Below are 26,246 nucleotides of genomic sequence, written 5' to 3'. Positions count from 1 at the left end.
CTAACCGCTCCCAGTTGGGCTCTAGTAAGCTCAAGATTTCCTGTTTTTGCCATTCAGATTAGAGTGAGGATGTTTATTGTGTAGAGACTATTGAATCTTGATTTTTAATCTCCTGTGAGATGAGCTGAGGCTCTGTCCTCTCTCAAGGTCAGCCATGTTGTGGCTTTTTCTGCTGCATCAGGTGTTCGTGGGAAGCTCACCCTGCTTTGCTGTGCCTGGCTGCCTGCTTGGTATACACAAACTCGCTTTCTGTTAACAAATGCACACACTTCATTCCGTCTGCACACGGTACCTAAAGGGATATGTGTTTCCATACCCACAGCATAAACAGGCGGATGAAGTCACACAAAAAACATCTAGTTAATGTCAAATGGGATGAGCTGCCTTTGTGTGTGAGTTAACAGTAGCTCAGGGCAAGCTGTGTTTCCAACATGAAGCCCATGTCCATGTCAACAACTTGCCCGGGTTGTGCCAGGCCAGTCCGCTTGTGCATAGCAGTCAATACAGCCACGTGCTGCAGGTCAATAATGTGGTGGTTAAAAAAGGTGAACTGCGCTGTGCAGCATACAGAAAAGTTTATCATCTTTCCATTCAGACTTACTGCTTATATCAAAGACGGTCACAGGTCAAAAGAGTTCGTCGCTTTTCGATTGGTTTGGAAGAAGCTTAATCACTCTGGATTCAAGTGCATGCTTGTTATTTTCAGGACAAAGATCTCTGAGTCACTTAACTCATTCACTGCCAGCCATTGGCAGTGAATGAGTTAAACCCATTGACTCATTCACTGCAATTGACGGCTATAGACGTCAATGGCAGTGAATGAGTTAAATGTCTCAAAAGAAGGTGAGGCAAATATTTGGAGTCTCTAATACTGGCATTAAATTACTATCCATGTTAATAGATGACATGTGCCTTTTAAACATGGTGCCTTTTTTGCCTGAGCTACACTCTGTGTGCACCAGAGAGGCCGGAGGATTACGTATGCCCGGCAAGTCTGCCTCGGATGTAGAACCAGCTGCTTCAGTGTGGCTTGTGAAGATCCTCTTCCTCCTACGCTTTCTCCTCTCGCGCCCCACTCTTGGCACCATCCTCTTGGGATTACAGAGCGTAGCCATTGACTGCCACAGAAATCTGGCTCTTTGGCTCCCAGGGGGTGTAAAGTTCTTGGTCATTCCTGTTGTGTCACTGTGATCTGTTTTGTTGCACTGACATGTTAAGATTTCCCTGGGAGGTTTTGTGGTGGGTGGTATTACAGAGATAATACCAGAGATGCGAAGATGTTCTCTCCTGTGATTATAGTCACGGTGATGATTCAGTGGGTGGGTGATGAGCGCTGTTAATATTCCCTAAAGTCACCTTAATCACTGTACAATGCTCCCACTATGTGTGCTTGGCACTGAACACAGGAAGGAGTGCTAGCTGTTTCTATGACGTGCAGAGACCCCTCAGGTAGTAACTTTATTCCATAGTCACATGATGACAAAATAATTTAAAGCATTTTGCAATTCATTCATTTGAAGGAAAAACATAGTTTTGGTTCAGGTTATAAGTCTGATGTGTAATAACTTCAAAGGACTTTCAGCTCCTACATGTTTCTGCTTGAACACATAATAACCTGCATCCGCTAAATGGAGCAAGATGATATAAGGTGTGATTTTAATAAACAAAGAACAAAGTGAACACACATTTAAAGATTCTCGGTTTAAAAACATTCAAAGGCTGCAGGTGGATCTTAAGAGCAGTAGTGAACGGTAACTATAGCTATACGTACAGGTTGTTTAGTTGTTATAAGTGATGGATGCATCGATGGTGTCAGTTTGTAAGCCTCACATTTCCTTGTTTGCGCCTTTGATATATCAGGGTTTGCATCTTCTCGTGATATGTTACATTACTGTAAATTAAATCTTTGTCGAACTGTTGCCTTTATAGAATAAGCACTTGAAGATATTAGGAAGTAGTCATTTTTCAACACAGAAAATAATTTCTGGTAAGTAGTAAATTACATGATTCTTATATAGCGCTTTTCTACTCTTCGTAGTACTCAAAGCGCTCTATACAACATGCCATATTCACACCCATTCGCACAAGCACAGTCTTCTATAATTTCAGTGCTTACTAACTACCATTCATACACATTCGTACTCCGATGCATCTGAGAGCAGCTTGGGGTTAATATCTTGCCCAAAGATATTTGGCATGCAGACTGGTGAAGCCAGGGATCGAACCACCAACTTCTTTGCATGTGTTTACTTTGTCTCACTCCTTCATTTAACAGATATGTTGTTTACCAAAGAGTAACTGCCACAGGCTGCAGTAGACTGTAAAGCAAACAAACTGTTTTTTACCAGACTAACATGAGAAATCGCTGCGCATGATGGATAAGTTGAAATGCTGCTGCACAACCAACTCGACCAGTCAGAGGCCGGTGTTGAGCTTTTTGGTAAGCGTAGTAACTTTTGGCGTGAGATTTGCATTGCTGAACATCCTATGCTAGCATTCTGCTTGTAGTTTGTGGCTGACGTTGATGAGGGTGGAGAACACATTCGTTTGCTATAACCTTTTAGGACTTTCTGGAATGTTTTTGGAACTTTCCCTTGAAATCAGACCTACTTGTGGAGATGTGAAAAAGAATGGCTGACCAAAAGATGCGAGGACTGTAAAAAGACTGTTTGAGGATGGAGACTTCAGACAGCACAGCTACCGCAGCGGGAAAGCCGATGGAGCTGATGATGTTGTTTGACTTTTGGTTCACATTGGACAGCGTGTGCCATGTGTTGGGACCAAAGAAAAAAATCCTGTCGTGCAAAAGTCATGACTTATCTGGTCTGCTGACTAAAGTTAATTTGTTTTTGTTTTTTTTCTACCACCCCAATCTCACCCACCCCCCCCACCCCGCCCGTCTTCGCACATCTTTTCCTGTGTACCTTTTACACCACATCATGTTCTCAGTCTTGTCTCTTTTCTTATTCCCCACATTCCTCTCCATCCCTCTGCTTTCCCCCCCCTCTGTCGAGTTCCTACATGTGATTTCTTTTTATCTCGTTCCTCTTTCTCCCTCTTGCTCTACCTCTTCACATCCTCCCCCTTCCCTCCCGCCCCCTCCCTCTCTCCCCCTCCCTCTCCGCTTCTCTGGCAGGCTTCTCATTGCAGTGAGTCAGTATCATGGAGGCAGGCAGCGGGGCTGCCGCAGCGGTGGGGAGTGCAGCACTGGGTTTACTGGGAGCCACAGCCACATCCAGCCATGACATCTTGGACAGGTAAGCGAGCTGCATGAGGCTGGCACACACCCCCAGGAACACACTGCCCCCGACGTTCTCCATCAGAGTGGAGAGTGTGTGGAAGAGAAGGACCACACCTTAGGGCTTTGAATAGCATGTTAGTTTGTTTATACTCAGAAAACAGGTATGGAGAGTTTGTGAGCATCTGTGTGTGTTTTGGGGGTGAGGTCGGAGGATGGGAAGGGGTGTGTGTGTGCTTGCTTACTTACAGTAAGTGAGCCCATCTTCTTCTCTCTGTGCATGCGTGTGTCTCGTCTTCTGTACCATTACTCTCACTTCATGTGAGGCAAATGCACTGGCAGGCAGTTCAGTTTTTCAGCTGATAGTTGGAGAATCTGGTTTGTGCTCGTAAGAGTGTGTGTGTGTTCACGCTATGACACAAGGGGGGAGTTACTTGGCTTCCTCTGTGCCTGAAGGAGAAATGACACCAGGGTATGCGCATGCAGAGGAGGAGGGGAGGCATTGGTAAACGTGCCTGAGCGCTGTAGCTTTGCTGATAGGTTGAGTTTGTACAGCCCCCCCCCCTCACACTCCAGCACACACACACACAGACACACACACACACACAGAAACCGTAAAGCCCCATAGCAACTAGCCATCACTGCTGGAAACTCCTCATTCAGACTCCCAGATCCCAGCTCCAAAAACCAGTGTTCCCATCGATAGGCTGAGTAGATCAGCTTTCAGCTAGTTACGTCATCTCTACAGCTGTGCACCCACACCCACACGGACTGTCGTCACACACACCCTCCCCTCAAGCATGCACATTCACAAAAACGCATATGGACTTTCATCCAGTAAACACGCATGCTTCACAGGGATGTTTTAGGACAAACACTGCTGTAGCTGTTCCAAGGTATGCCTCCCTGTGCATAGCGAGCTCTATCATGAGCCAGCGGGTGCTCCTGGAACATTCCGGTTGTTACGCTCTCTACCACTGAGGTATAAGTAATCTCCGACACGTTCCGGGGATCTCCTTTCTCACATTATACAATGTGAGATTGCATAATGAAGGGAATGAAGGCTGTGAGTCATTTAGCTGTTATTTCCTTACTATTTCTGTTAGTCACCACTCGCATTTGATTGACGAAGACAGATTTTCTGCAGCCTTCTCTGAACTACACCTTTATGCTGTTCGTCTGAGCAGGTAGACAGAGGCCTCTGTCTATCTCGCCAACGTTACTGCTAATGTGGGCTATTCTCGCTGCTGGATTAGTGGCGTGTCGTGCGCATCTGTCTGTGTTTTTGCAGATGTGCTGTCTAGCTTAGTTTTTCTATTTTTTGCTCATGGTGTTGGGGATTACAGTTAAGGCCGCTCAGCTCTTCCACCTGCCCCTTTCTCAGTGCCCCTCCAGTCCTGAACTGGGTCTAAATCCTGTACTGAGGTTACCATGGCAGCAGCAGCTTAGCATATATGAGACAGTGGTCCCACGTTACTAGTGAGAGCAAGCTGGTGAAAAATTAGAAGAGGTGAAGATGAGCAAAGGGAAACTATGAATTGGATGATTCCTTTTTTGCTAAATGTTTCCTGATGATGATGATGTATAAAGTATCTATACAGGAGTATGTCTGCTCAACCTGACACTGCAGATTATTTCTTTTTTCTGTGTGGGTAGGAGAAGGTTTTTGGCTTGACCTAGTGCAGTATAAAAGTAGCCGGCTGAATCGTGGTGGACAAAGTTTGATCACAGGATCAGGAGCCGGGACTGACGAGTGACGAGAACCCCAATTGGGGACACGAGGGCCTCAGGAGGTGACGCAGAGCTGAATGCTGTAAAGCTGCATGCTGTTTTGGGATGTCGTAATCAAGTCTGGGATAAGCGGACCACAGAGCAGGATGGAGTGCAGGAGGAGGCCTATGCAAACGAACCAAATGGATCACATTGCTGGTAATTTAAGGCGGGCGCAGGCTGCTGGGGGTATAGCTTTCATGTGTTGATTCAGGGATCTGATAAAACGTTAATGAGTAACCTGATGTTTATCTGAGCTCACAAGATGTGCAGGTTTGAGCTGAGAGTGCAGCATGTTTTTTAACATGTCACCTAAGGGCAAGTATGTCAGTTTTTACTTGTGAATATACATTTACTTTTTGTTGTTAATACTGCTAAACACATTAAAACAACTGAGTCTTTCTGCTTTGACAAGTCTGAGGAAATATCCTTGATTATGTCATAGTGTTGTCATCGTTTGTGATATTGTGTTTTTGGCGATTAGGTTTAGAGACTAGTGTGCAACATCTGAGGAAATTACCACAGCAAGGGTCTAATGAAAGATCATTTTGAGTTGCATTGTGGGAAATCTCTGCCTTTGCTCCTTTCTGATTGTTTTGATTTTGCAAAATGTTCAGAGACATATTACGTTGCAGCCTTTTAAACAGAGTGGCTGGGTTTACAAAGCATACACAGCTTATGAGTCTATGGGGAAGAAAATGCCATCTGATTCAGGATAACATCATTTGTCTCGTGACTATGGAAGTTAATCATGAGACAAGTTAAATCTTTGAATAGGAAACATAATGTTTGGATCTTGGGCAATGTGGTGACAAATGTCCTAATAAGAAAAAATAACTTTCCTATATGTAGCACATGTTGTACATACATGTCCAGACTCGAAAACAAGCATCTTAAAACTATATAGCGCAGAAGTCCCACCCACTTGTTTTTCAAACCTGGGTTTGCGAGGGGCAGCCAGTGAGAAGAAAACTGCCTTAAAGGGCACCAAGGCCCAGTATAAGATACATAGGAGTTATGTGTTAATTGGGAATCATGCAAAGCTGCTCCAGCAAATTCTAAAGAAATAAAGGTGCAGTTTGAAATGAGCAGAACACGTCCCCTTTAACAAACTCTTCCAAGTGAATTAATCAGAGAGGCTTCAAATTCAGATTTGGTTCGTGTCCTCTGAAGAGCGTTGCAATGCATCATTATGGAAATTGCGACTTTTCATTGAACAGTGTTTCATTGAACATTGTTGCCGTGGCAACATCCAGGCATACAATGTGCGGCCGTGAAAAAGAAAGTTGTTTTAACACAATTATACATTGTCCAATGTTCCTATGCTGAGAGAGACATTCTGTGTCGTAGGGCAACAGAAAGCCGACAGTAGATGTATTTCCACATGTGATGTGCAGCTTCGTAACAATTATGTCGATCCATTCACTCTTAATGTCTAAGAGTGAATGGATCTACATCAGCGGTCCCCAACCTTTTTTGCGCCACGGACCGGTTTATGCCCGACATTATTTTCTTTTCTAAATGTACTTGTATATTGTTCACATGTTGAAATAAATTACCAATCAATCAATCAATCAATTATTTTCACGGACCGGCCTTTAAGGTGTCGCGGATAAATACAACAAAATAAAACTAGTACCGGTACCGAAAAAAAGAAGATTTATTCATAACACACGTGAAAAGACCCAGGAAAACAGAGTTAACGATAAAAACGATAACAAAATAACGCTGAAAACCGATAAAAACCCTGAAAACCATAAATTTCACACCTGAGCCTCAACTCTCGCGGCCCGGTACCAAACGACTCATGGACCGGTACCGGTCCGAGGCCCGGGGGTTGGGGACCGCTGATCTACATGACGCCAAAGCCCCTCAACTCTCTCACACTAATGAGCACAAAGGTACAAGGACCCAATCACTGGTGCTTGGAGATTTAAAATCTTTTAGTCCTTAGTCACTAGTCAGCAATAACCCAGGAAAATGCACTTTTTAAATTATGATTACATTTATTAAGAGAAATAAGCTGTCCAACCTACCTGGCTTTTTCTGGAAAAAGTAGTTACCCCCTCACTTGTCCCAGACCTCTTTTACCTTGTCAACAGTCAGTGTTCATGACTCAACAGCAAGAAAGAGAATGGAAAAAAATGGTATCCAAGGGAGAAAGCCACTGCTGGACTAACAGGATCATCTCACTTTTACCAAAAAACATCTTAATGATCCACAAGACTTTTTAAAGGTTTGCATTTCATTACATCTGTCATAAAACTAACACAGCATTTCATAAACTTGTGGTAGTGTAATATTCTGGGGCCGCTTCAGGACCTGAACAGCATCCCATAATTGATGAAACCATAAATTCTGTTCTCTGAAAGGAGAATGTTTGGACCTTGAAATCAGCATGTCCACCTCTGAATTTAACATAAATAATAATATTGTAATAAAAATTACAAAGTGTGCCACTTATCGCAAAGTTCATATCTGACCCAACAGCATCATTATTCATATATATTCGTATATATCCACATACGTATCTTAGATTTTTAATAATATATGCTGCCCAGCAGCCACGCTACTCTTTAATGGTTGGTTAATGGTTATTACAGTCGAGCATTTATTCCATGCCCAGTTTTTGCTGAGCAACAGATATACTTAATCAATAGCAGAGAAATATTTATGGAGCCATCAAGACATATTTCAGTTGAGCATTGATAGCTGCTGACCCTGTAGTGCTGTTTAAAAGTACAGCTGGAGCACAACAACATGCCGGATCAGAGCTTCCCCTTCATAGGATGAAAACAGTTCATTAGTAACTGGTAGAAATATGTGGATGGAAGTCCCGTCTGTGATGCCATATGTAGGACAGATAAACTGCCTCACTGGGATGGCAGCTAAACTGCTGGCTGACTGGAGAGACTTCCAGCCTGTGGATGAGATCCAAAACATGCATAAGGTTGAAATCCTGTGCGCTGCCTACTGATGGATTCCACCCTGTTTGCTGTCTTTCTATCCATTTATTGCTGCTCTTTGCTTTCCCAGATTTTTTCCTTTTAAATGGGAAATGACATGCATCAGACTTTACTTTTGATCTGCTCAAAAGAACATTTTATTATTATTATTGTTATTATTGATATTTCATAGCCGGTCAGAGAAAAAAGCCCAGTTTTCTATTGAATTTTCACGTATTGATGCCCTGAATAGAACATGCCATTTTTCCAATTGAGGTTTTTTGTCAGGCACGTTAGTTTCCAGTTGATGCTCCACGGATTATCCAACCCAAAATTATAAGTATCAAAACTTTATAAAAAATGGTCTGGTCTTATTAACTTAATATCTAGAATTTTAGTTATTGTACATTATCAGGATGTTCTTTGTGACCAAGACGTGAGGTGATGCAAGAGTTAAAATGAAAAACCAGAGTGCATCAAACTATTTGCAACATGAAATGTATTTAACTTTGCTTTTGGAACCTTGGGAATCCTGTTTAACTTGGAGTTAGATGGGAATCTAAAATAAGGGAGGAAAATGACACCTGTGGAACCTGTTATATGCAGTAGCAGAAGAAATGCAAACTGATACCCCTGAAAACCACGTTGTTAGTTGTTAAACCAAGAGAAAAAAAAACTAGTGGACTTTTTTTCTTCTTTCTGAGACAGAAAACCTATAAAATGTTTTAAACTGAGCAAATTATAAATGGACGAAGTCAGGAATTGGCCAAACAAATTCACCTCAAAATCCAAATCCATTTTGGAGCTGTGTGAAACCACTAATACATTTCCTCAGTAGTTGCTGATATGTGAGGTGCTTTGCTCCATGTATAACATTGCAAGCACAAAAAGTCAGTTTAGTTTGCTGGCTGATGTTAGCTGTGCTTGCAGGTTTTTTTCCATGTCGGTATCAACATCCCGGTGCAGAATGCGGTTACACCCTGCTTTGGATGCTTGCTTATATTTCAGTTTGATCTGATGAAGCTGATGTCCAGCTGCTTTGTTGTTTAAAAAAACAAAGCAAAACAAAAAGAGATCAAAGTAGTGTAGATGAGTGCTGGTTAACACGGCTATCATCTGTTTTCTAGCCCCCAACACGTTTACAACTGTCATTGTAACATCTACTGACAGAACATTAATAATGTCTCTGAGTTCCCACATTATGAACTGATCACCTGCATGTCTTTGGACTGTGGGAGGAAGCCAGGTTACCTGGAGAAAACACACAGGGAGACTTGCTGACCCCATACGGGAAAGCCCCCGCTCACAGTGAGGTGCCACTGCTAAGCACCACATCACTGTGCTGCCTCTTAGCATTCTTGTCAAATCCAAAATCAACCAAAATGCAGATTTTTGTCCTCTCATGAAGCTGAAAAATCTCCAGAGAGCACCACGAGTACCGAGTTCTGCCATTTTTTCGTAGACACAAAACAAACAAATGTTACTGTGTTGCCTGCATAGTTGTCAGGCTTTGGTGGCGCTACAGCAGTGTCTACATGACTGATTAAAAGTGTGATAATCAAACATGGTTTTAATGATGAAGCTGAATGATAACACTGATTGTTGGGCATTTCGGCACTGAACCCAGCAACGTCTTCACCGGTATTGAAAAAGGTGTAATATGATGTAATCATGGTAGTCGTGAGATGCAAGGGTTCTGTGCTTCAGTTTCACAGCTCCGCACCGGAGTTGTCAGAATCCCAGAGATCTCACTTCAGAGGCTTTATGGTGATCACATTCAGGCAATGATATGATGTGCTTCATGATAGAACTGTGAGATTCTGATAGCTCTGTTCACCTAAGGCGAATGCAGAGTTAGTCATATAAATGTCAGGAGGCCATACCTTCATCTGTCTTGAATAGGACGCAACCCTTTGTTTTTAAAGCATGTGCTTTCAGGTTTCATTCACCAAACAACTGAGTTATATTTACACATCGGCCTACCGGCAAATGCCCAATGGCCAGTCCAGCTGTTAACCTGCAACCAAATCTGCAGCTCCACACAGCAATGTTACGACTTGGATTATATCGTATAACTCGTAACTCTTATGCTAGCTCCCCCCTGTAGCCTACTGTCTGAAATACCCGACGGTTGCAATAATTCTTTAAGTGTTATTTTTTTGGTATTCTAATTTTACCGAAGTTTACTAAACTCAACAAACTTAATATTACTTACCGGGACATTTATTCTCTCCTCATTTTCTTTCGCCGAAAAATTGTTTCCTGCGGTGCCTCTTTCGCGCTTGGCTCTCCTACCTTTGCTAACGTGATGCTCATAGTGCAAAAGCCGATGCTGCATTCACTTACACTCGGATATCTGAGCTTCACTGTGAAAACATAACCGTCCATTTGATATTTGATTGAATTTTATTGTTTTAGCTTCGGGGTGGCACCTGGGGTGGCCAGTCTGGTTGGGAGGGTGGTATTTTTTTTTTTTTAGAGCTCTGGCAGTGCTCATCCTTTTCCACCTTGCACAAAGAAGCAGTCCTGATGATGGGTTAGGGACCTTCTTCAGCCCTGTCCAGCTCTTCTGGAGCTCTTCAGGAGGAATCGGACTACCTGTGCAACCTCTGTAGGGTTAGATATCGCCTCATGCTGTCAGTTGTGACATTGACCCTAGCTTGTAAACAACAGAAAATGTGAGTAGGGAAAAGTGTCAGTGGCCTCCACCTGTAAAGCCACTGCTGTTTCCCGGGGTTGTACCACTGTTGCCTCTGCAGAGCACCTGTTGCTAATTTTGTTAACACCAAAGCAGCTGAAAATGATTAACAACACCCTCTGCTACTCGGCTGCCCAGGACAATATCCTGCAAGTTAACGTGATGCTATACTCAGATTAAAATGTGTTTCTTTTCTTTTTTGGCTGTGTGTGTGTGTGTGTGTGTGTGTGTGTGTGTGTGTGTGTGTGTGTGTGTGTGTGTGTGTGCGTGCATGCGTGCGGTTTTTAGTGAAATTTCAGCTCGGTTTCGGGATATTCAATCACTGAAAGGAAATGTATTAAAACAACAGTGGGGAACTAAAACTAGTTCCACCTCTGTGAGGGAGAGACTTCCTAAGCCTTTTATACGTCTGAATATCTGAAATGTGAATACTGTTCCAGTACCAAAGATGATATAGACTCATTTATGCCTCTTGCCAGAGAAAACATTCCACTGTATATAAAACATAAAGAAATAGAAATTGCAGAGAGTTAAAACCTTTCGCTTCCTTTTTGATGGTAATTAGCCCAAAGGCTTAGGAAGTCTCTCTGCGTCACGGAGGTGGAACCAGTTTCAGTTCCCCACCGTTGTTTTCATTCATTCCCTTTCAGTGATTGAATGTCCCGAAACCGAGCTCGAATTTCACATAAAAATTTCTGGAGCCAGAGGCAGCTCCTAGAAGCTGGTTATGTTATATTGGATAGCCAGGCCCTGCCCAGCTGCTTCTCACGTTAAAGTACAGTATGTTGATTCACAGACTAATCAGTGTCCTAGCAAGTCTGTCTGTAATAGCGATGAAGTTGGCTGAGTTTTTAAATTGCACACTTTTAAAACACAAAGTCATGGAAGGAACCGAAAGAAACAACTGTCACCGTCAGTGCAATAAACTGCTTTCTTTCAGTTCTGGACGTGCTGATTCACTAGCTTATTCCTTGTGGATAAATTATTGACTTGAAATATCAATTTAAACTAAACAAATTCACTTAATTCTTGTGAGGCCGAACATGAGGCAGTATACTCCCTGCAGCCCCCATTTGCTATTTGCTGGATATCTCTTTCACCAAACCAGTGCCATGATATTCTCTGGAGGGTAATATTGGCAGTTCTAAAAGTGGCATGTATCCATGTGTGTTCAGTTCAGTACAGAAAACATGTTTATGCTCTTAAGAGTTGCTCTCATAAATAGTGATCAGAGCCACCCAAACTGGCATTACTAGTTGTTGTTGTGCTTTGTCTGTATTTATTCATGTCTCATCTCTGACTTTGTGCCGTTTACCTTTAGACTCGCCTTCATTTGCAAATTACTGCTTGTCAAGTGAGTGATTTCTGTCTTGTATGCATGAATATTTTTATTCATGCTTTCAAATGCTGTTCTGGACTCATTCTTTGTGAGTGACTCTCAGATCAATATGGAAATTACTCTCAAAGTTTAGTTGACCCCAAGTCCCAAAGGTACTACAGAACTGTAATGGAAGCATCTCAAATTCATTTCACAGCAGGAGAACAAGCCTAAACATTCAGTCATAAGCATTCACTCCAGCCAAAAGAAGAACAACAGATGGTGTCCCCACAGCGTCCAGTTGTCGTCGTCATAACCAACCATCACAGTCAATCAGTCAGTCTGGGATTACACAGAGAGACGACGCTATGATAGGAAAAAGCCACAATCAGTCTGAGGAAAACTCACTGACACCATGACAGGATTTAAGTGTTTTATTTGTCGTTCCTTACATCAGATCTGGCTTCACAGATTTGTTCTTTTGTCTTCTTTGACGCGTGTCACTCATTAATCAATTATATTTATTGGTTATACAATCATAGAATCTAAAACATTACATAGTCTTAGTTTTTCATTAATGAGTATTAGGGGGTATTCTGTTTGTTATGCGATGGTAAACAAAATATCTTCACGTTTTGGTCTCTTCAAATAACTTGAAGATGACACTTATTGCTCTGGTGTTACAGCCACAGCCCTCTAATAACTATTCAGCCAACCCTGTAATGTACATACTGGTGGCTTGTGTCTGCACAGCCTGGCCTGATTAGTTTTGCTAATTGCAAAGTCTGCTTCAGTAATGGCTCAGATTGTTTATTAGTGGTGTAACCATTTTCTTTTCCACAGTTGTTTTATTGTCCTTTTCAAACCTCTGGGGAAAAAGGAAAAGCATGATGATAGTGGGCTAGACTCTCATTTTATAGCACAATGTTTAAAATACAAACTATAGATGTAGCCACAGTTTAGTGAAGTGCAGGTGTTGGTAAATGTTTTTGGTGTTTCTGTCTTGGCGCTGGACGTGATAAATGAACGGTGTGTCTGACTAACAGAGACATACTGTAGGCTAATCTCAAGGTAGCACCTCCCCAAAGCAAACCCTGCTTTATCCTCTGTTATTCTAGTGAGACCACTATGCGCAACATGATCCTCACGTTATATTCATAAGACTTGAAAATAGCAATTGAGACTCATCAGGAAAGGGTTTACTGAGCTTGTAGTTAATTTGCTGAACAGTAGATCTTTATGCAAATGGACTTTTTGCAGAGCTGCCCCATGCTTCCACGTTGGCTTCACTTTTCAGGCCCAGGAGCCACATCCATCTTTTAAATACAGTTTATGGTATTTGTCCACAGGACTTGGTTAACGAGGGCAGCACAGCATTTCCTGACAGCGAGGTCTGGGTTTGTATCCACCATCTGGCTGGGGTCTTTCTGTGGCGTTTGCGTGTTGTCCCTGTGTTTGCACGGGTTCTCTACGGATTCTCCGGTTTACGCCATTAGTCCAACAACATGCGCCGTTGGGTTAGGTTAAAATGACCACATGTGTGGTTGTCACTGCTATCTCTGTGTCTAGGGAGTAGCCTGCCCTGTGGTAGCTGTCATAGTCTCCAATGGAGCGTCCTCTTTATCTTCAAACTAGTATCTTCATTTGAAGGGTGAGACCTGCACCAGACGGACCTAAAAATGCATGAAAAACCACAGGATTTCTGTTCGTGGCTGAGGACATGTTGAGTCAGACATTCAGTGGCTCCAGTACTGAGGCAGCCTAATAGAGGAGAAATGAGAAAGTTGAGGTTCAGGATAAATGTGGGGAGAGATTCATGGCTTTCATTTTCAGAGCAAAAAACAAGCTGCTGTTGCTTTTCGTGGCGTAAAATTGTGATGCTGATGGAAATGCTGGAAAACTAGTCAAGACTGAAACTTTCACACAGTCTCGTATGTGGAGTTCGTTGCATTTGATCTTACACAATTGGAGAGAGAAAGATTTGACTCAGCAGGCCGGGAGCTTAGCAGAGGGAAGTTTTCTGTCAGTTTCTCCTCTTATCTGTTTTTGTGGCTGGGAAGAAGGTAGGCAGGAAAGCAGAGACGAGCGCTGTTCAAGATGAGCAAGCTTTTCTGGCTGCAGTCTTATAAGAATGTTTGACAGAGAAGCTGTGGAGGGCAGTCTCTTTCTTTTTACATGCAAACTCGGAGGCATTCTGAGAAGTCTGTGATTTCACTTCACTTTTGAACAGAAAAGGTGGCACTGGGCGAATAAAATGCACTAAGACGGTTGGCCTTTATCTGTGGTGTCTCAAAGTGCTTCACACTTTGTCAGTAGTTCCTCAGCCTTCCCTGATAAGTGCTGCTCAAAGCTTGTCATCATGCTCAGGCTGTGCGACAGTAGTCAAAAAATTCTGAAGGCCTTCTCACAAGTTATTTCATATCATTTACCGTGTGGCCAGCGAGCTGACTTTCAGGATAAATAACTGAAGTCAGGGAAGAGCCCAGATAATACTGGCCTGTCAGAGATACTTTGGTATTGGATTGATGTGTCCAGTATACATGGGAATGCTGCTGTAATGTATAAACAGTGTCTCACACTCTATTTTTATTTTTAAATCTAATCCAATATATCCATATTCTCTCATCACCACCCAAGAACATCCAGTATTGGTTGTTTGTGGGATGAAACATTTCATGCAAACTGATTTGTTTGTAATCACATTTTTTTTTTAAATAAAATATTTCTTTCCAAGAATGATGTGTGGACACATCTGCTATGTGCACTCTCATACTTTCAGACTAAGACACTTTTAACAGCACATGTACGATGAGCTAGCATGATACTTTTCGTTGCCATGACAAATGGATTATACCTTCCCTCCATAACTTTATCAAACACTTTTACACAATCCAACCAAAGCTCTCGATGGCTCTGGTTCAGATTCAGCACTCTTTAGAAGAGAACTGTCACAGCAGTGTGTTTGGGCACAGCGCTCTAGTGTCTCCAGTAGAACAAATGTTAGTTGGATTTGGTTACTATGGAAGGAAAGAAGCTCCGCTGACTGGGAGGCCCGACCGGAGGATGGAGATTAAAGAGCTGAAGAACATTCAAAGGGATTTCCCTTTATTTTAGAACTTTCCAGAATTACCTCTCACTAAATATTTAATCTTGCATTAAAGGAGGACGTGACATCACTGAGTCATGGAGTAGCTTTATTAGACTCTCCATCAAGGAGAACGTGGCATTTTGCCAATAAATAAAAGCCATAATACTTTCTGCTGGTTCTGTTCCAGTAGCCTCTCTTAAATTTATCAACCTAGTATATTGAATAATGCATAATGAGTCAAATGCAAAACGCCTGAAATAAAATAGAATAGAGTAGAATAGGCCTTTATTGTCATTGTACATGCATAACGAAACTGTGGGTGCTCTACACTATCAATGCTGGAATATACACTCAACAAAAATATAAACGCAACACCTTTGTTACTGCTCCCATTCCCCATGGGATGGACGTAGAGACCTAAAATTCATTCCAGATACACAATGTAACCATCCCTCCCAAACAGTGGTCACAAATCAGTCCAAATGTGTGGTAGTGGGCACATCTGCTATATTGAGATAATCCATCCCACCTCACAGGTGTGCCACATCAGGATGCTGATCTGACATCATGAGTAGTGCACAGGTGTACCTCAGACTGCCCACAACAAAAGGCCACCCTGGAATGTGCAGTTTTGTCTCACAGCAAAATGCCACAGATGCCACAAGCAATGAGGGAGCGTGCAATTGGCATGCTGACAGCAGGAATGTCAACCAGATCTGTCGCCCGTGCATTGAATGTTCATTTCTCAACCATAAGCCGTCTCCACAGGCGTTTCAGAGAATATGGCAGCACATCCAACCGGCCTCACAACCGCAGACCTCGTGTAACCACACCAGCCCAGGACCTCCACATCCAGCAGGTTCACCTCCAAGATCGTCTGAGACCAGCCACCCAGACAGCTGCTGGAACAATTGGTTTGCACAACCAAACAATTTCTGCACAAACTGTCAGAAACCGTCTCAGGGACGCTCAACTGCATGCCCGTCGTCCTCATCGGGGTCTTGACCTGACTCCAGCTCGTTGCCGTAACAGACTTGTGTGGGCAAATGCTCACATTCGATGGCGTCTGGCACGTTGGAGAGGTGTGCGCTTCACGGATGAATCATGGTTCACATTGTTCAGGGCAGATGGCAGCTGAGAATGTCCCAGTTCTTGCATGGCCAGCATACTCACCGGACATGTCACCCATTGAGCATGTTCGGGATGTGCTTGACCGGCGTATACGACAGCGTGTACCAGTTCCCACGAATATCCAACAACCTCGCACAGCCGTTGAAGTGGAGTGGACCAACATTCCACAGGCCACAATTGACAATCTGATAGACTCCATGCGACGATGTGTTGCACTGCATGAGGCAAATGGTGGTCACACCAGATACTGACCGGTTCTGGGTCCCCAGACCCCCAATAGCGCAAAAAACTGCACATTCCAGGGTGGCCTTTTGTTGTGGGCAGTCTGAGGTACACCTGTGCACTACTCATGATGTCAGATCAGCATCCTGATGTGGCACACCTGTGAGGTGGGATGGATTATCTCAATATAGCAGATGTGCCCACTACCACACATTTGGACTGATTTGTGACCACTGTTTGGGAGGGATGGTTATATTGTGTATCTGGAATGAATTTTAGGTCTCTACGTCCATCCCATGGGGAATGGGAGCAGTAACAAAGGTGTTGCGTTTATATTTTTGTTGAGTGTAATATAAGTAGCAAACAGCAAGAATAATTAGCAAACAGGAGAAATTAATACAATGAAGAGGGATATACAGTGGGGCAAAAAAGTATTTAGTCAGCCACCGATTGTGCAAGTTCCCCCACTTAAAATGATGACAGAGGTCAGTAATTTGCACCAGAGGTACACTTCAACTGTGAGAGACAGAATGTGAAAAAAAAAATCCATGAATCCACATGGTAGGATTTGTAAAGAATTTATTTGTAAATTAGGGTGGAAAATAAGTATTTGGTCACCTCAAACAAGGAAAATCTCTGGCTCTCACAGACCTGTAACGTCTTCTGTAAGAAGCTTTTCTGTCCCCCACTCGTTACCTGTATGAATGGCACCTGTTTGAACTCATCATCTGTATAAAAGACACCTGTCCACAGCCTCAAACAGTCAGACTCCAAACTCCGCCATGGCCAAGACCAAAGAGCTTTCGAAGGACACCAGGAAAAGTATTGTAGACCTGCACCAGACTGGGAAGAGTGAATCTACAATAGGCAAGCAGCTTGGTGTGAAAAAATCAACTGTGGGAGCAATCATCAGAAAATGGAAGACATACAAGACCACTGATAATCTCCCTCGATCTGGGGCTCCACGCAAGATCTCATCCCGTGGGGTCAAAATGATCATGAGAACGGTGAGCAAAGATCCCAGAACCACACGGGGGGACCTGGTGAATGACCTGCAGAGAGCTGGGACCAAAGTAACAAAGGTCACCATCAGTAACACACTACAACGGCAGGGAATCAAATCCCGCAGTGCCAGACGTGTTCCGCTGCTGAAGCCAGTGCATGCCCAGGCCCGTCTGAAGTTTGCCAGAGAGCACATGGATGATACAGCAGAGGATTGGGAGAATGTCATGTGGTCAGATGAAACCAAAGTAGAACTTTTTGGTATAAACTCAACTCGTCGTGTTTGGAGGAAGAAGAATACTGAGTTGCATCCCAAGAACACCATACCTACTGTGAAGCATGGGGGTGGAAACATCATGCTATGGGGCTGTTTTTCTGCCAAGGGGACAGGATGACTGATCCGTGTTAAGGACAGAATGAATGGGGTAGAGATGGCACGATACCACTTTTTTATGTCCGATACCGATACCGATATCATAAATTTGGATATCTGCCGATACCGATATGAATCCGATATAGTGTTTTTTAATCAACAAAACTGTTTTTTAAATATCTTGCTGCATTTTGCAAGTCTGCAAGTTCATACTCAAGTTTAAAACAACAACTACACTAAAGCTATTCTGTTATACCTGTATACAAAAAAAATATTTCATAGTTCAGCAATACTGATCAATCTAATAAACTTAGACCTACACCATCCTCCCTATTCTGGTATTTTAAAGAGTACTTAGCGTAAATATTAAGCAACCTAACTAATAGGGTTCCAACTCCCAGCAACAACAAAAATAAATAAATAAAAAATAGGGAACCACCCCTCACGCTCCACCTCATGATGCTTAATCAACGTAATCAACCTTAATTTGATGCAGTGTGAAAAAAAATGCACAGAAATCAATTATTTTTCAAGAAATATTAAATAGATTCAACATCTTTCTTCAACAAAATTGCAGACTGCACAGATGGTACCTTCCCAAAGGAAAATGTACTATAGCTTACTAGGGTATATTAGACTTAATAGTCACTATATACAGTAATTGACTTCTATTCATTTTACATCAAATTAAAACTTTGGGTGTCAGATAATTATTTATTAAAAGCTAGACATTTTAAATGAGAATAAGAAAGAAAAGTATGCCTTTGTGCCCCCTTTTCCCTGTTAATGCCCTATCGGCCCCCCTGGCTAAACTTTGCTAGATCCGCCCCTGCACAGTTACCAGCCGTCAGCTACGTAGAAAAAGATCCTGGTGTAGAAAGTAATATTAAATAAATTGTAACAACAGCTTATCAAGCTTAAACGTGCTGCTGTTGTTCAGCCGATGGTTTCCTCTTTCTGGCGCAAAGTGGACCAAAAACAAACAAGAGAGACTCACGACAGAAAAGCCGATCAGCTGATCATTAGCAGTTTCACGATTGAAGTAGCAGCCGGAGAGCGAGAGGCAGTCGCTCGTTAAGCTTAACGTGGGAATGCTTTACAAACATTCAGAGATGGACTTACACACTTGCTTTACTTCTCTCGGGATAACTTTGTCGGAGATGAAATGCCAGGTTGCTAGCGAAGCTCCAAATGCTATCCAGACCACCGACAGGTCCCGCATGCCACAGCTGCTCTATCACGTGATGCATACTGCTCCGACGTTCTGAGGCGAGTTACGGCGTGTTGCAAGTTTTGTGAGGTGCTTTCGTGATATTTAATGGATCGGATTACATTTTTATCGATATCCGATCCAGTAATTTAGGTCAGTATCGGGCCGATACCGATACGTAATATCGGATCGGTCCATCTCTAGAATGGGGCCATGTATCGTGAGATTTTGAGCCAAAACCTCCTTCCATCAGTGAGAACTTTGAAGATGAAACGAGGCTGGGTCTTCCAACATGACAATGATCCAAAACACACCGCCCGGGCAACAAAGGAGTGGCTCCGTAAGAAGCATTTGAAAGTCCTGGAGTGGCCTAGCCAGTCTCCAGACCTCAACCCCATAGAAAATCTGTGGCGGGAGTTGAAAGTCCGTGTTGCTCGGCGACAGCCCCAAAACATCACTGCTCTCGAGAAGATCTGCATGGAGGAATGGGCCAAAATACCAGCTACTGTGTGTGCAAACCTGGTAAAGACCTATAGTAAACGTTTGACCTCTGTTATTGCCAACAAAGGTTATGTTACAAAGTATTGAGTTGTATTTTTGTTATTGACCAAATACTTATTTTCCACCCTGATTTACGAATAAATTCTTTACAAATCCTACCATGTGGATTCATGGATTTTTTTTTTCACATTCTGTCTCTCACAGTTGAAGTGTACCTCTGGTGCAAATTATTGACCTCTGTCATCATTTTAGGTGGGGGAACTTGCACAATCGGTAGCTGACTAAATACTTTTTTGCCCCACTGTAGATACAAAACAAAAATATATATACAAAATAAAGCGAGAGGCACATATTAGATGGTGCTTGGAAGTAGTCCAAAGAAAAGACTTCATCTGAATGGAGTCTGTGTGAGTGGCTTGAGTGATGAGGGTTACTAAGACCATGGCTCAGTTTGGTGAGGTGGGTGGGCAGAGTGGGGTGTGGGGGGATATAGTGTTTGTTAACAGTCCCAGGGGAAGAAGCTGTTTGTGAGTCTGGAAATGTGGGACCTGATTGACCTGAGGCGCCAACCAGAGGGTAGCGGGTCAAACAGGTGATAGGTGGGGTGCAAGGGGTCACCTGTGATGACCCTGGTTTTCCTGACACAGGAGGATCTGGAGATGGCCTCCAGGTTAAGATAAGATAAGATAAGATAAGATAGAACTTTATTAATCCCTCGGGTGGGTTCCTCTGGGAAATTCGATTTCCAAAAAAGCACAGCACCGACAGAAGTTACAGAGTTATACACACACACATATATATAAATACAGAGACAATATAAATAAAATATACGAAGGGGATAAATAGAATAAATAGGAATAAAAATAAAAATACAAGTGAATTGCACATTTCAAGTATTGAGTCTATTGCACCGTTGACTATTTACAAAAGTATTGCACAAAAGGTATTGCACAGTGAGGTGAAGAGGCACTACAGCTTAGTTGTTCCCTCCTTTGTCCTCCTGTTTCCCCTCCCTCTCCCCTCCAGAGAGGAGTTAAACAGTCTGATGGCGTGTGGGACAAAGGAGTTTTTAAGTCTGTTAGTTCTTGTCTTTGGGAGAAGCAACCTGTCACTGAACAGACTCTTCTGGTTGTTCAGGTTATTCTTCCTCAGGACACAGAGGACGTGCAGCCGCTGCTGGGCCTTCTTTACCAGGGTCAAGCATCATAAACCAGAGGACTTTGGTTTATTATGAGTAAAATCAGTTTAAGTCAGTTTCCTCACTTCAGGTCAATCAGCGCAGTGCAGTTACAGACAGCTATATCTCCCTGACCTGTTGTTCAGTCATGTCTAATCAAGGCTTTTTATTTCTCAGGCTTTTCAGCGAGGGTCTTTGCTAGGTTGACTGGCTTTATCGGGCCCACAGGGAATCAGGTCATATCTGTACTGATGAATGTTCAGGACCTTGTTTTGGATTTTGCTGCAGTTGGAATGAATAAAATGCTTTCACACTACTTTTGTTGACTGTTGAATGTGTCAGTTGGTATAGAGTGTGTTTATTGTTCAGTGGGTCTTAGCCCTGGTTTTAAATCTCTGACTCTACATTAAATTGTCAGGCAGAAGAAAAGCATCATACCTTGAGTGAATGATGAAGTAATTTACATGAAAAATTCTGTAAAAAGGTTTGGGAGTAAAGAGATGTAGTCATTGCTAAAGTTGGCTTCCGATATCTCGTCTCTTATCTCAATGCAGAGATCTTGTCTCAGAGTTAGTTCGGTCTGTCATCTTGCAGCTGCTGCAGATCTTCCATTCTTCCCAAAACTGCCTTTTTTCCCCCCTCTTTCAATTTCCTCTCTTGTCTACAATGGTTAAAACACATCCTTGAGGCAACTGTTTGTATGTGAATGAGTGAGAGTGTGTGTGTGTGTGTGTGCGAGAGACGGCTCTATGGAAACAAGGTCAGTTCAGACAGATGTCTCATCAACTTCAACTTGTTCTCTCAGAGTATTGCAAACTCATTTGCCCTCATCAAATTATCCACTGTTCATGTCATGTTTCATTTCCTGACTGTTACATTCGAGATGCCTCGAACTGGACCCTGCAATCCATACATATTAAGTTTATAGTCATGGACAAGTGATAAATCCTCTTTTAAGGATCAGCATTTTATGTTCTGCAGTTTAATAGGTTTAAAATGACACTTCCAGACATTTATTGAAAATAAACCCAAGCTTCACATCCTTTTGATTACTGGATATAAATGATTAAAGCATAATAAGTGATTCGTTTTAGTGTCTAAATACAGTATTTTGCCTTCTGGCATTCCACACAGTTGTGAACAATTCAACTGATACATTTGTTTAGTACCTGAGGCACTGATCTCAAAGTATACGAAACTGAACATGCTTACATATGAACTTACTTCTTCACACACCCAAATAACCCAGAACATAAGGAAATAATAATAATAAAAAAAAAGCAAACAAAAAAACTACATCTTATGCAAAAGGTACAGTCTGATGGGAGACTCTAAGGTCGTTGGATGTTGCTAGGATAGTAGTCTGTAGGATAACTTTGAAGTGAAGTTCAGTGAGCTCCTGTCCTGAAGAGCACCACAGATGTGATGTTTGGGAGGATCTATGGTACTGCATGGGGAAGTCAAATAAACAAACTGGTACCCAAAAAGTTGATTCTGTGTACCTGGACGCAGCGCTTTCAGTGGGAGAAACATGTCCACCCCAAGGATCTGCTCTGCCAGCACAGACAGAGTAAAATAGAGTGCCAGAAGGATTACCATGATTTATACGTTGGGGGAACCAAACAACCTCTGGCTAAGCGGATGGCACAACATAGAGCTAACTTTTCATGCCAGGATGAGGATGTACACATCTTGGGCAGGGAGGAACACTGGTTTGATTGGGAAGTCAAGGGGGACATTTCTTTCAGTGTCATGATTGCAGCAATTCCCCAACTCTCTGTGAATGGTACTCAGCCATTGATCCAATGGTCATCAGAATCAGAATCAGAAAGGGTTTTATTGCCAAATGTTGAGCAGGTTTACAACATTAGGAAATTGCTGCAGTGCTTCAGTGCAAACATACTGTTATAAATACTGTTATAAATTAAGCTTAAATAGACATGAAAATAAAAATGAGAATAAGAATTAAAAGTGCTAAGTAGATAGATATATACATGATATATACATGAGTGCATGACAATTTGCATTAATAACCAAGAAATTGAAGTCATGGCCCATTGTTCGTCAGTGGTGCTAGTGCCAGCCCTTGTGCAAATGTACTGTTTATAAAGTTGGGGAAAGTCAGCTGAGACTGAAGAAGACTGAAAACGCTACGTCTAGATGAACAGAATCAACTTTTGGGGATTTCCTTACCTAAGTGATTGAGCATACATGAAGATGTAACAAACCGGTATGCTATGTGGCTAGCTAGCATCACCCAACATGCTGTTCTGCAGTAGAATTTTGTAAACGTAGTAATTGTTGTAGAGCTTGTATTTAAAAAAATAAAAAATAGAAAGAAATGTTATTGTAATTAACCCCATTGAAGAGAGTTGGGTTTTGGTTATTGATAGTTTTCTTTTATTAAAACTTGTGACACGTAAAGAACTGTAAGTGTGAAGAGTGCTCGGTTATTACAGCTCACCTCGGTATGCTCCACAGAGCTGGTAGCACTGTGCAAAAGATTTGAGCCCACCCTGTTTTGTTTTTTTTTGAAAAAAATATTTCTTTATATTTTAATGCAAATATAGTATCTCTGGTTCAACTTGTCTTTAGTATGCATAGAGGTGGTCAGCATACTAGTACAGGAGTCTATAACCATCCGTAAAACCCAGCCTGTGTCGTACCAGTGGTGATGGGAATCTTGTCAAAATTTGATGGAATTATGAAGGTAGAAAGTGGACTTTGATCCACCATGTAATACCATCTGGAAAGCGTCTGATTGGCAGTGTCTTTGTTTTTCAGTATGACAATAATCCCAAACGTATTATTTTATATTTTCCTAGCAAAATATAAAGGAATAAAGCTATGTATTAGATTTAAATTCATTGAAAAGCAACATTTGGGATTCTATTTATTCACTCGTACTGGATAAATTCATATTTCATGAAGTTGAGATCGTTATACCAGGCATTTGGCATAGCACTTTCACATATATACATACACTAAGAGTGATACTGTGATAGTCCAGTGTGTGCCATTTGAGTTCTAAGCTTCTGTTTGTGTGTGTCTGGCTGCAGGGGTCTGAGACCTGGACGTCATCTGGAGGACGACGACCTTGTGCCTGAACTGGCTCACATCCATCCCAGAGAGAGACCAGACTGGGAGGAAACCATCAGTGCCATGGTGAGAAACACTTGACTTTTTTTAACATGGATTTTTAATTAGAAGCATCATCCATCTTTTCTTTTTCTTCTTTTTTCTTTCTTTCTTTTTTTTTTTAAACCTACCCACTTATGCTCAGAGTGAGCTGCTTGAAATATCACCCTGTGGCTGGGTGACTCCCCCTCGCTGGGTGATGGTAACAGGGTGTTAAAGAACCGTTATAAACCAGGTTAATAGTGCTTGCTTGTCAGTGAGTACTACATCTAGAAAGAAATGTGGCCTGTGAAAGTAATCTGATGCAATCTTTTTTCCAAGGAGTATGTACGTGTTCCTCATTCCTTCATTCTGATGGGACTTTAAGTTTGTGTGTGTGTGTGTGTGTGTGTGTGTGTGTGTTGTTTCCTTTTGTTTTTTAAATGCACTAAGACACAATTTCCTGTATTCCTGTATTCAGACTGTTCCAGATAAGGAGAATATACCTTTAACCAGTAAATGAAAAATGGATTAAGATTCTTACATCAAGCAGGCTTATCACTGTAACGTTCTGCTGATTGTTGATTGTTGATGGTAGAATATTCGGGAGGGAAGAAATGTCATAAACTGGCTTGTTGCAACAGTGGCATCCTGTTATAGTGCGACAGTGAAATTCAGCGACAGTGAAATTCAATATATTTGTATACATTTAATGCAGGACTGTCAGTTTCTACCATCAGTTCAGCTCCATCAACAAAATACATCATTAGTATTTGCAAACATTAAAAAAGCTTTGAAGAAAAAGGGAACCAAAATCCAGGTATCTGAGGTCCAGATGACTCCAGCCTGCAGGGGAAATTGTGCACCTTTCACTTTTGCCATGCATTTGTGTCGCCAGCTCATTTTGCTGTGTTTGTCAAATGTGATCTATGTAAAACCTTTAAGTTGAACTTATTGTTTTGTCCTGTGATCACCGCACTTCAGTAAAGTCAGTCATTCCTGACACGTCTGATCCATGATCCAGTGAGAACACCTCCCCACCCTGTCGGCTTGTTTGTTGCCTGTCACTTCCTTATCAGTCTGTTTTTAAGCCACTGGGCCGATGACATGTCTGTCTCTCGTATTGAAAACTGTCTCTCTTTTGCTCCCAAAAGCCTGCTGAACCTTAATGCAGACTGTTGGTGTTCTAAACCTACCACACTCCAAGCTCTTCGCACAGATCGGTCTGATTATTTCATCTCTCCGTGCTCGTCCCATTCACCAGACGCCATTCATTCATTATTTCCTTTCCTCTTATTTAGTTCGGGTCTTGCTTCCTGCATCGGCAGCACCGTGAAAATGAGGCCGTCTCCATGGTAACATGTCGAGCCACCCGTGGTTGGCGCGTGGTTGGAGCGGTATCACGACTGCTCATTTCGATCGGGCAACAGAGAGGAAGAGAAACAGCAAGAGAAATCTGAGCAACCTATTGAATATTATTTAGAGAGGCGGTGCTTTTAATACTGCGTGTGTGCGATTGTTTGCTCAGTTTGCGATACGGCTGTGTCCACTGGGGCACTATGCATCATTTATGTCTCCAGTGGTTGGAAGACATGATGAAAAGAAGTGTGAACAACTTGGTGTAAGCTGTCACACCAACGCCCTGGTGCACTGTGTAGGCTAGATCATATTCTAGTAGAACAAAACCCGCACGCACCCGTGCAACGTGATCATCATCAGCAACTTAAATACCTGCAGTCTACATGACATGCAACATTCCTATTTTAGCAACGATACAAGATAATTCGGTTCGTTTTTTTATTTTATTTTATTTAGATTTTATTTTGTCTTACCAACAAGCGCTTGTTTATGTTCAGATACAGAGTGTTTGTCTGTAGTGGTAAAAAAGTTACAACTGTAATTGTAGCGAGTGATGTAGCTTTAAAATGAAATCAAAAAACGATGTTAGTAGCTCACAATCCCCCCCCCCCCCCCCCCCCCCCCCCATTAAATCTTCATGTGATGCAGAAACGCAGCTCTGGCTGTTTGATGTGTCCGGGCTTCTTGTTGTGTATGTAAAACGCAAGGCATGATATCGCCCAATGAGAACACAGTGAGTTTATACATGTCGTCAGAGCTGTGAAAATGAGAACTGTGACAGGCACAATACTGTGTTTTGCATTAGCACTGTGAAACGATGAGATTATCACCACGTTTTGTGTGGCAGATGACTGAAAAACAAAGGTACTAAGTATTTTATCGCTGTTCAATTCATAGTAGGATGCAAGAGGGTAGATGTAAGTGTGTAGTAAGCTTTATTACCAAATAGGACTAATCATTGCAGCCAGCTCACTGATGGTTAAACAAAAACTGTAGTAACCAATATAACCACCTTCTCACTGGCAGCATAACTTGAGAGAGCAAATTTAATCCTGCTGTACAGAAACAGCTACAAGTGCTCCATCTTTCACCTCTAC

General features: G+C 42.3%; 1 protein-coding gene across 3 annotated transcripts in view; it reads left to right on the top strand.

Annotated features, from left to right (window-relative positions):
* Window positions 1–26,246, top strand: part of arhgap32b (Rho GTPase activating protein 32b) — a 131,906-nt gene that overhangs the window by 44,130 nt on the left and 61,530 nt on the right. For all 3 annotated transcript variants that reach the window (XM_085288269.1, XM_085288268.1, XM_085288267.1), the window contains exons 2-3: window positions 3,137–3,257; window positions 23,733–23,838. In XM_085288269.1, the coding sequence (XP_085144395.1) occupies window positions 3,163–3,257; window positions 23,733–23,838 (201 nt within the window). In that variant the 5' untranslated portion in view covers window positions 3,137–3,162. The remainder of the gene's footprint in view (window positions 1–3,136; window positions 3,258–23,732; window positions 23,839–26,246) is intronic.

The sequence above is a fragment of the Mchenga conophoros genome, linkage group LG10, assembly GCF_057382185.1.
Source record: "Mchenga conophoros isolate Kocher_MC1m ecotype Shallow Benthic linkage group LG10, M_conophoros_male_GT1.1, whole genome shotgun sequence".
Taxonomy (NCBI): domain Eukaryota; kingdom Metazoa; phylum Chordata; class Actinopteri; order Cichliformes; family Cichlidae; genus Mchenga; species Mchenga conophoros.
The sequence above is the reverse complement of the archived record's forward strand: the minus strand, read 5'-3'. Positions and strand labels throughout refer to the sequence as shown.